General features: G+C 37.7%; 1 protein-coding gene across 1 annotated transcript in view; it reads right to left on the bottom strand.

The window, feature by feature from the left end:
• The window catches only part of EFHC2 (EF-hand domain containing 2), a 54813-nt gene that overhangs the window by 16439 nt on the left and 24041 nt on the right, over window positions 1-14333 (bottom strand). The window contains exons 8-11 of the mRNA XM_015884109.3: window positions 10326-10491; window positions 9202-9344; window positions 4445-4641; window positions 551-684 (exon numbers count right to left, since the gene is read on the bottom strand). Of these exons, the coding sequence (XP_015739595.2) occupies window positions 551-684; window positions 4445-4641; window positions 9202-9344; window positions 10326-10491 (640 nt within the window). The remainder of the gene's footprint in view (window positions 1-550; window positions 685-4444; window positions 4642-9201; window positions 9345-10325; window positions 10492-14333) is intronic.

Raw genomic sequence — 14333 nt, 5'->3', positions numbered from 1 at the left:
TATATGCTTGCCCACTGCTACTTCGTGATCATTACCAGAGTTCAGATTTCCACTCACTCTGATACTGTTAATATTGCTGAAATCACTATGCAGACATTAAGCGTTGTTCTCATTACTGCTTTCCAGTGTTTGAAAGATGCTTTTTACTTTAGTACACATTGGTTCTGTGTAGACTAGTAATTCAAAACCTTAATAATACTATTTTCAGAGAGCATAAATTACTGAATTTATGAACTACTTACTAATTTGTTTGAATATCTCAGGCTGGGTTTATTTTTCAGTAAATATATTACTGCTTTCTCACTCTTCTTCATAATAGCCAAGTCCATAAAAAGCGTACAGAATTTAGTAGTGCTTTTCAGCTTACTCAAGCTATCTCATTTCTCTTTTTCCAAGGCATAGATTAACTATCCTTTTCCCCCACAAACTCTCAAAGTAAACGTGAAGAAACATACACCATTTGTCAGCTAACATGTGCAGAAAATGTCAAGAAATAGTAATGTTCTATATATCTTCATTGAATATTAAAAACCAAAACCCATTGTCTTACCTGAATGGGTCATACTCTATCACCTTGGTATGCTGAGGGTCAGCAGCTGCAAACACCTGTCTGATTTCTCGAGAACGAGGTTCAGCTATGTCTTTCAGTTTCTTGAAGATGAAACCAATATCAGCCACAGGGAACTTAACAAAGGAAAGCAAGACATACATTAGAAGGCATACATGCAACTCATGTACAAGCAAGAGTTGTGAAAATGCAGAACAATTCCGAGCCACTATTTTCTTCATTGTTTCATTTCAACTGTGTAAATCTGAAAGGTTTGGTGGGAAGCTTGCTACAAAAATAAATAAATAAATAAATAAATCACTACCTACTTTCATCTGCTCGTGAACTGTCAGAAAGCTTTTTCCAGATACATGAAATGACATCCACTTTTGCTTCAAGCATTGGGTTGTTATAAGAGAAGCAGAAACATTCAAAGTACAGATGTCATATCTTTGTCCTCATTTTCTGCTGGTGTGTTTCACTTAATTTCCTATTAATAAACTTCACCAAATTCAAAGCTAAGCTTTTCATCATTGGCTCCAAACTACTGTTCCAACAGATATTCTCATTCATATTAGATTTACTATGCTTTACATACTCAGAATTACAAGACTGGAAATTGGCTAGGAAACAACGTTTCCTATCACATAACAAGAATGCTTATTTCTTCCTAAAAAAGTGATTAAAATAAAAATGAATTCAGATGAACAGCACTGGAGCATCTAGGCTTCTACCCTGTATTCAGACTGCTGTGCTAGAGCTCTGCCAAAGATTTATTTGCTATGCTCATATTTACCATTGATGTCTATGCATTTAGCCATTAATCTGGCACTGAGTCAATGGATTCAATCAGTAGAGTATGTAAAGATTGGTAAAGTTTCCTGTCTGCTTAAAAAGTGCTATATCTACACAGAGAAAGCAGTTGTTTTCACACCTTCTTCCTAAAATATGTACTGCAAACACCAATGTAAACATCTGTATGTGAGCAGCCTGGTACTCTTTATCCACTTTCCCAACTCCTCATGCAATTGCTGACATTCTAGTAGTCACAACATCATTTTGTTTCGTGCTAATGCCCAAGTCAGAGTTTATTATGTTGAATTCAATGGATGCAAAATCAACCTTCATGTTTGCATTGAAGAAGACTACAAAGTTGAAACAATTGAGACTGTTCAGAGTTGCTGGATCAATTTCTAAGAAGAAACATCAATGCCTTGCTTGAAAGACTCTTTTCAAATCTGAATAACAACAGTCAATGATTGAGCAATATGCAAATGTTTCATTTGGAAGTAAGATTACTCTAAATACATCTTTCTTCCTCAAACTGGAAAACAAACCAAATGCATTAAAATGTTTTTAAAATTAGACCCTTGAAGTTACTTTCATTATTGACTACAATCACAGTGAAAAGATTCATTGATTTTTTCACCCTTTCATTTAAATACAATAAATACCATTTTGAAATGGAAAATCAATGGCATTTTCCAAAAGACAAACATTCTACCCTGATTTGTTTCACTGGTTTTTAGAGAAGGCACCAAAGTGTTGTGCTAAAAAGAAACCTCTCTTTATAAAAAAGGAAAAAGGTTTTCTAACTTTAGAAACAATTGACAAATATTAACCTTGAAAATATTCCCCCTACTTCTAATAATCTTCTCCCTCCTCTCTAATAACTGCTGAAAGTCTTGTGGTTTGAATATACAGTCCCTTCATCAACCAAGGTAAACAAAGTGTATCCTCACTTCTGGATCTCTCACCAAAGGAGCTGAATAAAGCATCTATCCCTGGAGAATAACCATTCCTTTTTTCCTACCATCTTCACCTTGCAAAGAACATTTTAAAATTTACTTCAAAGTGGTGCTTTTAGTGCTGTCTCTTCCCATTTTGTAGATTTTATTTTGATGATGTAAAATCATTCAGTCTGGAAAACTAAGATTGCATGTATTTGTTTCAAGCTAATCAATGCAAACAGCAGTTCCAAAGAACATTTACAACCTAATGATGCATGCTGCATTTTGGAGAATGGCTTTGATTTTTATTCTACTAAGAGAACAAACGGTCCAGCAGTAAGAAAACACAATGTATATAGCTTTGTATTTTATTGCTTAAAGCATTTAGCAGTCATAACATTTTACATCAACAAGCATTTGCAGACATTCCTCATTACTCTAGGGAAGGCAGGTGGTGCTAATTCTGCATTGCAAAGAAACCACACCGTTCTGCTATTTTCAATCGAGAAGAACAGCACACGTGGCCTAAAGGCAGTACAGGGTCAGATTGCATCTATCTGTACCTCCACAGTAGAAGGATACCATGAGACTCTCAGTCCCCAAGACTGTGCTAGGGCTACTGACACCTTGAGAGCGTTGCAGGTTGACTCAACTGTGGTGAGCCAGCAGACAGGGAACAACTAAACTCTGCACTAAGAGCCCTCTCCCACCCCCACTCAGAAAGGGTCTGGACCAAAAGGCAAAGAACAGTGTCTCATAGCTCGATCAGCCCTCCTGAATATTCTCCCCGGACATGCTCTCAACAAGACTAAGTAAAAGGCACTTCTGGAATTTTGCTATAGGCAGTATTCACACTATTTACCACCATCACCTACAAAGCATAGATACAACCCCAAGGCCTCACAGCACTGCCTTGTCCAAAGGGCAATACTCAAGATTACATAGAGATGAAACAGTCCTGAAAAGGGGTGGGAATGCAGAAATGTCTTGCCTTCCGATCTCACACATTGCTAAGATTACCTAGTTTAGAACTACTCACAGTAGGAAGTCCCAAGTAAATCACAGTTGGCTTTTTTTCCCAAGTATTTTAGCACAAAATTCTTTTTTTTTTTTTTTTTCCCAACCAGATGAAAATAAAACGCCACAAAACTCACCATGACTCTTTTTTCTTGTGATTTTCCACCCCTGTATCATTTTATTCTTTTTACTTCAGTAACAATTGCTAGAGGACAATCCATTTTTATTCTTACTGGATATGTTTTTGGCTTTGCTGAATGAGGGCTTCTTTACTAGTCATTTGTGTAATGACTGGTAGCAATAAAGTATGCATAAACAGAAGCACTCTAGTTCTCTACTTATTACTGCTGTGCCCTCTGAAGGCAACATCAAAAGGTAGTGACACTCAATAAAAACTGTAAGCCCCAAATCCTTACTGTGACATGAATTTCTAATATTAAAATGGATGTATTTTGTGAAACAAATATGTATGAACACAAATAAATCCAATCGGGCAATAAAATAGCCTCACCATTCAGATTCTAAACTAGATATGGCCACATCTTGAGTGCTGTGTACAGTCCTTCTCCCTACATCTCACAGTTGCCTGGCAAGGGCACACTAAGAGGAATAGGACCCTTATTTTGATGAGACTCTTATTTGGACAGAATCAAGTTTAGTAGAAAGAAAGTCTCAGATTTACAACAACATGAGGTGGTACATAAGGGGAAGGGAATCTTCACCAAACACCAAAACACTAGGACTTGTATTGAATGTAGTAGCAGGTCAGTCTATAACAAATAAAAGATGCTTATTTCTTTTAACAAAAGACAATGAATCTTTTAACTTACTGCCACACAAAGCTGTGGAAGCAAATAATATCTGTAGGTTCAAAAGGAGTTAGACCAACTCAAGGGTAAAAGGTCCATAAACAGTATCAAGAAGAAATATGCAGAGATACTGTATTAAGTGTGGCTTTAAAGGATAAGTCTGGGTGGTAAAAATGTAGAAAGGGCTTGCATGGTGCCCCTAGCTAGCATATCCTAAATTCAATGGTAGAAATAGAGCACTGGGTTCTGAACTTTAGGTGGAGAAATTGGGCATAACTTGTTCTGAAAAATATAATATAGATAAGATACAGCCAGCAGAAAATAACAAGAGCCTGCTTCACCTCATTTGTATGCTTGTCCATATAGTTGATAGTATACTCATCAGCATCCACCAAAAGAAAGTTGTGGCCATGGAAACAAACTTTGGCTCCAATAAACAGATCCTGAGCCTTGAAGTATTCAGATGGTTCACTCTTAAAGAGCTCCTGCCCAGGTTTCTTAATGCGACCTTTTTCCAAGAACTTCCCACCAAGTATCCCTATGGGAATAAAATTGTAAATAATTAATTGTGACTTTGCATTGGAGAGAAAAAAAAAAAAAAAAAAAAAAAAAAAAAAAGCAACATGAAAACAAAAATCAAAAACACAAAAAGGATCAAAAAACCTCTCCAGACCAGACAGTTTATATTTAAATATTAGTTTTCATCCTTGAGTTTCTTGTCTCCAATTATACTCATCCCCCTCCCTCTCATTTCTAAAGGAAAGATCGCTGCTAGTGTCCACAGTAACAGTTACATTGTGCTTACTCTGTGATATGTCCCGTCTGAATGCCTGCCAAACACCTTCACTTTTTTCTTTTTTCTAAAATGTGAGAGAAATTTGCCTCTTCAGATGGTTCCCATAACCCTGTTGCCAGCCTTGGGACTGACCGTGAGAAATGTAAGATGCAAAATGCAGGCAATTATCCTTGAATTGTTAAAGTGAAAAAGAAAAAAAGGAAAAAAAAAAAAAGAAAAATCCACAACTTGGGACAAATTAATCCTACTGAGATCACAAAGTCTGTTGCATTGCAATTCTAACTTGCTTTTAAGGGCTCTTGAATATGAAAAAAAGCAAGAACGAAGTGACAATCTTCCACATGCTGTTCTGTCAACACAACTTAACTGTGATCTGTTATCTCCTTTTTGAGCTAGGTATGTCATATTATTTCTTTTCACATTATAATGATTTTACTCATGCCACTGGGCACTACCTATGTTGCTTAGGGGCATGTAAGGGATTAAAAGGAATATTTTTCTTTCTATTAATACCCTCTAGTGCACCACAAGATTACATCACATTTACCAATAAAACACTCTGTCACATTTTGTTTTGTCAGGGTTTGTGCCTTACAACAACCCTGGAGTGGCTCAGGTTTGCTTCCTGTTTATATCTCAGCTTCTAAGCCAAAAGCCGAAAAGCGTACTTCGGTAACATTTAATGATGCTTTATATGTTAGGTAGTGATGCAAGTTCAATAAAAGGCTGATGAACAGTGTAATAAAATGCCATTTATAGTCAAAATTATAAGTGAATGTGAAATACAAACTACTTATTAAACCAGAAGTCAGATCAGATGTCTTACTTAATTGCTTTACTCATACCACTAAAGCAAAAGACAAAAAAAATGCACTAATGTAATGGTCAGCTCTACTTTAAATAAATAAATAAATAAATAAATATTCTTATTACTAACATAACTCTAATCTTAACACATTCCTTTCCATCTAGCTATTAAAACAAATATGAAATGTTATGTTGTATAATCCTGGCAACTGTTGGTAATATTCAAACAAAACTGATCACTGTAAGAATGAAATTTTACTCTTGCCTTTGTATTCCCATGTAATTGCGCATCTAGATTGGACACTTACTTCAATACCTCTGTTCAATAACTGTTTTTTAAGTGTTACGGTTTAGTACACTCCATATGGTGTAAAGAGAAACAGCTAAAAATACTTAATTAGGCTAGAGATTTTATACTGAAACTTGATGAGAAATTTTGATGGAAATCTACAAAAATCAGGCTCAAAGCACAAAATAAACAGCACAACCAAAGATCCTCTTCCATTAAGATCAGATCAGGCTTTGTAGGTGTTTGTACAGCTGCTAGCTTGGTCTAGAGCAAAAAAGAGGTTGTGATCTCCTGCACGGGGAGCCAAAGTTTTTATGTTTTGACCCCCATCTCAAAAAGTGCTTCAAGATGTCCAGCCCTGTGTATTTCAAATACAGTTTCACACTGTTACCAAATAGTATGAAGTACTTCTCTGCAACCTTCAGATCACTGAACTAAGTCAAGTAACTTTAATACTTTGGTCTCAGGTCTGAGGTTTGAAACATTTTTGTTTGCCAACTTATACTAATTCATGCAAATAAAACAGGAAAATATGCCCTTTGAACCTATGCTCGGGGGACGTGGTCAAACTGTTGTTCTGGGAACCATTTACCATTTTAACTCCTCCTATCTCTAAGATGTCCTCAGCCTTATTCTACTCACACCCCATTCACTTCAACAACACTTTTCCTCCTCACACAAGAATGTTCATCTCGCACCCATTTTGCATGCCTTACCCTTTCGCCTTGCATCTCATAACTGACCTCTGCAAAGCCTTCTCATTCTTAACCTCAAGGAAACCTGGTCTCTTTTCCTTCAGACACAACTAAAATGTGGGAGGGACAGAGGGAGAGAATAGAAAGGTAGAAGGTATAAAGGAAGTGGGAACAAATAAACTTCGGCAGTCCCAGCCATCTTTCCAAATGCTGCACTGTCCCTTTAATCTCTACTTCTTATCCCACTCTCACCAAACTCTCTAGTGGTCAGAGATCTTGGCCACATCCTCCCACTTCATCTTTCCACTGTCTCATTAAAAACTTATTTGCTGATACTTGCCTTCTATAGGTGCCTTAAAGCATTTCTTACTGCTGGAATGCAGACTTATTCATTTATTGTTTCACATTCTGTTTGACTAGCAATATTTAATGGCTGTAAAACTACAGATCAGAAGGACTGTGTGGGGGGCTGTACTGTAGTCCCAAAAAGGCAATGTCTTACAGAATAAAATCACATGTGGGGTAGATAGCCTGGGAAGGTTTTTGAAGTGTTAAATCCTCCTGGGAAAGTGTGAGATGATTGATAAGGAAAGAGAAAGCCATACCTGATGCAGCCTTGTTCTTAATGCCTTCAAGGAGGATTTTCTGGAGTTAAGCATCCTCCAGAAGGGGCCCTGAGCTCTCTGGAGCCACATCTAGTCGGAATAGTGCAAAGGAGAACCAGGCAATACAGATGATGGGGAACAAAGATTCAATCTCTTGAACAGACTTCATTAATTTAACAGTGCAGTTACATACTTATCCTTTGTGCCTCCAGACATAAGCAAGCCAATCAGACATGTCATTCTCTAGTTCAGGACTGAGCTGCTCAAGCATCACAGCAGCATTACGTAACAAATGCACATATATATGTCTACTCAGCTGGATAAAAGAAGTCACATATATTACAAGACACTGGATGGCAGAAAACTTGTAAATACTGACAGGACACTGTTGCCATTAAGATGTTTTTGCTGCACTTATGCAGGGCTACCTGAGAAAGATCACTGAAGACAAGGCCGGAGCTGTCCATATTTTCAAAATATCCCTCAGAAAATTGCTTATATTCAAGTGGAGGATGGCATCTCTATCTCTGCATTCATAATACAGTTTGATATAGGCACAGATGCCATTAGTTCTTTGCATTGAGAAGGCTCACGTCTTCCCTAAGTCATCTGGAGTGCCCTACTCAGATGAAAGGCACTGATGACTCAGTAGCACCACTGCCACAGAAAGAGTTCTCTAGAAATACAGAAGGATTTAGATATTCACATCTTCCTTTTTCATGGATGTGATGTTCATCACAATTCTGATATGAATTAATATAAAAGTTAATTTTCACTGAAGGCTTACAAGTAAGTTTGCAAGAATGAGCAGTCCTCCCTGGGAAAGCCTTTCCTGCAGACAGGTAGCTTTACCACTCAGGGTACCAAGTAGGTCAGTATTGAGTGAGATGATCACCACTGCAGAGTGTACCTAAGATACTGCATTAAGGCTCTTTGTGTCAAGAAGCCAGTATAGGACAATTCAAACAGCATCACAAGGTTTTACAAGAACCTTACAAAATAACTAAGAAAAACTTCTGCAGCTATTTTACTCTCTTCTTTGAGACAATGTGATCTTCTGACTTCTTTTCTCCCAGAGCAGTTTTCCATTGGAGACAGCAGGTTTTAAAAAATAAGTCCTTCAACTGCACATCTTAAGAGGTGCCAGGGTACTTCAGGATGTTAACAAAGATGATGCCATTGCTACAGATGTTCTGTAGTCTTCCCAAACAACCACTAATCTCTCCAACAGGAATCCACTTATCCAAAGCTCCTCTGCCCTGCTGAGTTACAGAATGATTTCCTGCAGTCCTTCCTGGTACTGTGCCACACGCACACATACACATGCACACATGTGATATACTAGAAGCACAGGGAAACCTTCACTCTTCAGATGTTCAGCATGACATGATTAATAATAATGTATAATAAAAGCTGTCACAAATTGCTTTGCCTTCATTTGCTGCTTTGTTAAATGGATATTATGTAGGTATAACAACACCATAACTCCTTGCAAAATGAAGGATTTACTCTTTCATTCTCAGTGTCTTAAAATTCCTGCCTCCTTTTGCCAGCAATTATAGTTCAATTCCCGTATGTTATCTACAACAAAAGCATACACTTAAAGGCCAAATTTGCAAATTAAAATGTAACAAAAGTTCAAATGCATTAAATTTCCAGTTCCCAAAGGATATTGTGAAGTGCTGCCATACAATAAATAGCGTTATTCTGAATGATGAAAATCATAAATTATTATGACAAACAGCTATATAACATAACAGTATATCTACTGATGTAATTCCCATTACACTTAAAAAGCCCCATCCCTGCTTCTGCTAGTGCTGAGTCTGGCCACAGTGTTTACTGCAAACTGAAATCAAATGAACAGACTGACTGGGACTGATTGCAAAACACTGCTACATCTTACCTGTGTTTCGCTGTGTATGTTCATAAACAGAAATAGTATCATCCCTCAGGAAGTAACAAATAATGAATTTCCGATCCTTGTCAATAGGACTATCAGTAACAAGCTTTGCAAGAAAGCGCAGTGTGTTACCGTCAAGACCACATCTGAAAAAGTAAAAAAAAAAAAAAGTATGTAAAAAAAATTAAAAACAGAGAAAAGTCTTAATCACTTTAAGACTCAATCTCCTATGGTTTGTAAAGTACATTAATTGTGTTATTCCAGGATCAAGAAGGGAAAGGCCATAAGGTTCTTCTCTAAAAAAATCATTTTCAGCTTAAATTGACTCAACCAACCAGACTCAGATAGAAAGGAATTATTTTCAGGGAAAATTACTTCTCTGCCAAAGCTCTGAAATGAATTTGCATTCAAATTTAGTTGCAAATGAAGGCCTGAATTTCTTTCCAGAGCATTTATAGACAGAAAATGGATTTAACGTGTGTATTTTCAAATCAAATTCTGAATGGTAAGACACACTGACATCATTTCCATGAAATCAGGCCTACCAAATGATCTTTCTAGTTTGATATTGTCATTACGTTTTACATTATTTACAGTACCGTTATATGCCCTACCAAGTCTTTTCTAATTGTTTTCTTCTTTTCTGTATGTTTTACAGGTGGTTACTGGTTCTCCAGTGTGTCACCCTGCTTCTCACTAAGGCCTCAACAACCATTGTCTGACAAGGTACTTCATAATGGAAAGGATTAATGCTTTGACTGCAGTAGCAAGCTGTGTGAAAATCAGCAGATAAGAAAGAAGATGTAAGAAAGTCAAACAGAAAAATAAATCAGTGTTGGACTTCTGAAGCATTCAGAATTCCTGACTAGTTCCTGGTCATTGACTTCCATCACACTGACACTGAAAGCAGCAGAAGGGAATGAGGGAGAAGGATGGCAGGGGCAGAAATGTTGCCGAGTTCAGAGAAAACTGGAGTTCCATGTCAGTAAACCATTCCCCTAAAAGTTGGCTGAACTGCATATTTTGCCAAAAAGTTACATTCCCGTTCAACATCCATTGCCTTCACAGAAGAAATAGCAACAACAACAAACAAGCAAAAAGGTTGTAATTATTTTTCACCAAAATACCTGTCTTTTTCCATGAATTTCTTGAAATCTTTCTGGGGAGGCTTGAGAAGAAAACCAAAACAGGAGCACAGAGAATCCTCTTCAGAACCAAATCCAGTGTATGGTGGAATAGGTTTTTCTGCTTTTGGAGGTGGTGGAGCTTTATATGGAACTGGGGTGAAATCCTCTGTAATAAAGACAGTAAGACTTATTTGTTCTTCTTCTGATGAAGCCACTCTTCTGAGGATTTAAAATTTCAATATGAATATTAATCAGTCTATTTCTCTAGCAGATCAATAAGCAAACTGAAATAGGATCCCTCCTACAGTTAAAGAGTAGAAAAAGGCACCATTGAAGCCACCACTGAAGTTATTGTTTCATCAAGGACAGCAGAATTTTGTCTGTGATCCTAAAACATTTTACAGAAATCATTAAGATACACAGGCAACAGAAATATAGTTTGTATAATAAATGTAAAAATGTAAGTTAAAATGTATTATATATTAATAATTATATATATATATTATATTATATTATATAAAAATATATTATATATGTATATATGTATCTTATATATATAATGTATATATATGAGACCACATCAATAATTAATACTTGCATACCCACTGTTTATCCCAAGGAGAAAATAAATAAAGAATAAATAAAATTTCATGTGTTTATATATGTCATATATGAGAAAAATTGTAAAAGTTTATGTGCATTTTGGTACTCTGAAACCAATAGCTTCAGTCTGCAACTCAACTTCATCCAGATCTTCAGAACATTTTTCTCTTTTCCCCCTCATGTCTCTGGCTGTGTCCAGCTGGGACATGAAACATCTCAGGATGGAGCCTGTACAGCCTGCCCTGGGTCCCGCTCACCTCAGGAGAGAAAGTTTTTCCCAGTATTCACTCTGACCACTCTGGTTTTCATTTATCTCCACTATCTTGTGTCCTCCTGCCACATCAGGCTGCTTGGCCTAAGCAGGAAGGTGCAAGTGTCACCTATTCCCTAGGCTGAGCAATCCTGACCCTCTGGCTCTTCCTCCATGCCAACCACTGCCTTGGCCAGACCATGTCTTTCCTGTATTGGCCAACCCAAATGAGAATGTAGTACCTCAACAAGGCCCATAGCATGATGAGCAGAGGGGGAACAGTCCTCTTTCTACCCTTGATATTCAGGTAGCTGTTTTCATGCCATGCAGGCTGTGGTTGGCCACTGCAGCTGTGGGCTTGTGCCCAGCTTGCTGCCCACAGCAACTCAAAGGGCACTTTCCCCCCTCCCCCCAGCATGAGCAAAATGGGAAGGTCAAAAGCTTGCTGCAGCCCAGCCAGCTCAGCACAGCCCAGGTGGAGTTGTGCCAGTTCCACACCTTTGCTGGCCAGAGACATGTCCCAGGGAATCTAGAGCTGGTCAGGCCTCCAAGTGTAGGAAAACACATGAAGCAGACAAGACAGGAAGATACATCACAATTCACAGCCAGTTTACAGGAAGTGAAGAGTTATGTAAGTAACCAGTATATAAGACTTCACCAAACAAAATGAAGTTTGTCTTTCTAAAGCTTAACTTCTCTGCCCAGAACTGAAGAGAGATGAATCATCTACACTTGTACCTTAGTTTTCAGCACAAATAGAGGGCAACAATAATACTGGTGTCACCTGGAACAATTTTCTGAAGTGGTTTGTTATTAAAATGTTTTCAACAGCAGTATATCAGAAGATCAAAGCAACTACCCTCTTAAAGTCTAACTTGCCTAACAACAGTATGGAGTTGAAAAATACAGAAAGAATTCAGATGCCAGAGTACTTCTTTACCTTGAAAATATAACGCTATTTCCTTTGGCCTTTATCTCTGACAAGAATATGTTTTAACTGAAAGCACCAGTATTTTTCCCTTCTCTTAAAAAGAGAGTTGCAAAACCATGCCAACATATTTTTTTCCCCCATAAAAACCGTATGCCCTTTCCATACTTCAGAAATACAAAAGCCAAGCCTACAAGCAAAAGAAAGCCCACTCAGAAGTTTTCAAAGCTATCTTCACAGGCAAAGAATAAGTAAGTGTATGTCTCAACATGCCTCTGAAATGTTATTTTTCTAAGTATTACTTGTGACTGAACTGCTTCTCTAGACATTTTCAATGTGTCATGTTTTATATGTGTGTATATATATATATATATTTGCCTACGTAGTGTTTATTGTAACAGGAGCTGCATATATTATGTTACAATAAACACTATGTAGGTAAATCAACATATATTGATACAAAAAATACCCATAGGTATTGATTCTATATTCTCTTCTCGTGCATGTTGAGTTACTACGTGACTACCCCTTTAGTAGCCAACAGAGAAAGAACTGTTGCTTTCTTAATGCAGCTTTTTCTTCTGCTTTGAGGCGCGGGTACAAAAACTCTGAATCCTCAATTAAGATCGTTCCTGCACTCCAACAGTGCCACCTAGTGCGTGTGCGGCAGATGGGACACAGAGCCACGCAATGTCACTCCCCTCTCTGCTCGTACGGCATTAAGGCAGCAGTCGCTGCTGAAATCCATAGGCACTACGGCAATTGTAGTAAGTTATGATGCATGATGGGGGGGAAACACCTTCCTCTCTGCACAGCTTTAAATAACACACTTCCTGCCAGAAGAGTTTGGAAAGCCAGGACAGTCAATTGAAACTGTAAGCTCAAAATGCAAATTAATGCATTTTCATGCAGGTCACAATACACATGTTAACACCGCATAAGGTATGCAGTGTTATGTATGTATGCAGTGTTATGTAAGGTATGTAAGGTAACACTGCTAAAGCATTTCCACTTACATGTATTTTAACACACCTCGGTGAAAATTAGATTTATAAACTGAAAGGAAAATACTCTTAAGAAGAATTAGTTTTAGTCCCAGAGAGTATGTTAAATACCTCAGGCCCTGGGCAGCCTGGTCTGGTGGTTGGTGACCCTGCACATAGCAAGGGGGCTAAAACTAGATGATGTTGTCCTTTTCAACCCAGGCCATTCTCTGATTCTATGATCTTCAACTCAAGCTTGGAGTTAACTAAGTCCAAAGAGAAAACTGGTGCTTTGTTTCTCATCATTACCTCAAAGTAAAATGTCTCCCCTTCATTCAGATTCACTAAAGAGAACAGCACAAACAACCAATCTTATGCCACCTACAGTTTGCACGATTTTAAAGGATTATGCATTCAGATTCTCTCCATAGAACAAGAAAATTCATAAAGAATTTTACATAGAGAAACACTAATTTGCAAACTACTTTAAAAATAGTGTCTTCAACTTTTGAGCAGCCAGGTAAGTGCACTGAACTCACAACTATGCCTGAGCTCCAAATTGTTTTCATCTTTCCTCTGCCATGCATTGTTAGGGTAGCAACAAACAATTTGCACTTGCACATCAAACACATTCCTTTCAAGGGAAATTCTACTCTGAAAGAGTGGTCAGGAAGTGGAATGGGCTGCCCAGGGAGGTGGTGGAGTCACCAACCCTGGAGGTGTTCAAGGAACGTTTGGATGTTGTGTTGAGGGACATGGTCTAGTGAGAACTATTGGTGATGGTGGATGGTTGGACTGGTTGATCCTGTGGGTCTTTTCCAACCTTGGTGATTCTATGATTCAAAGCTATCGCTGTTCCTTAAGAAAAATACTAATGTTCATTTTAGAAAAGGAATCACTATTTTTTTCTTCTTCTCTGTAACATTTTCAATGTGAATTTACAGTAGGTAGTAAGTAAGCTGAAAGTCACGGGTTACAAATTACTAGATCCAGAAAGAGTAGTAGAAATATTTTCTTCATGGACAGTTTTGCCTCTTTGTAGTACATCAGTTGATACCCAGCAAGAGATGGGATGCCATCATGGTGTTTATTACACCTGGCACATCAAACATTTGCCATGGACTAGAAAAGTTTTCTCATTACCTCAAAACTTGAGTGAGATTGGAACAAGCACTGGGAACAGCAAGAAATAAAAACAAATCCAGCCACATCTTTAGCTTACAGACAATTTGAAGATGACAGAA

The sequence above is a fragment of the Coturnix japonica genome, chromosome 1 (genome assembly GCF_054131305.1).
Source record: "Coturnix japonica strain WE chromosome 1, WE-NBRP24, whole genome shotgun sequence".
Classification (NCBI taxonomy): domain Eukaryota; kingdom Metazoa; phylum Chordata; class Aves; order Galliformes; family Phasianidae; genus Coturnix; species Coturnix japonica.
The sequence above is the reverse complement of the archived record's forward strand: the minus strand, read 5'-3'. Positions and strand labels throughout refer to the sequence as shown.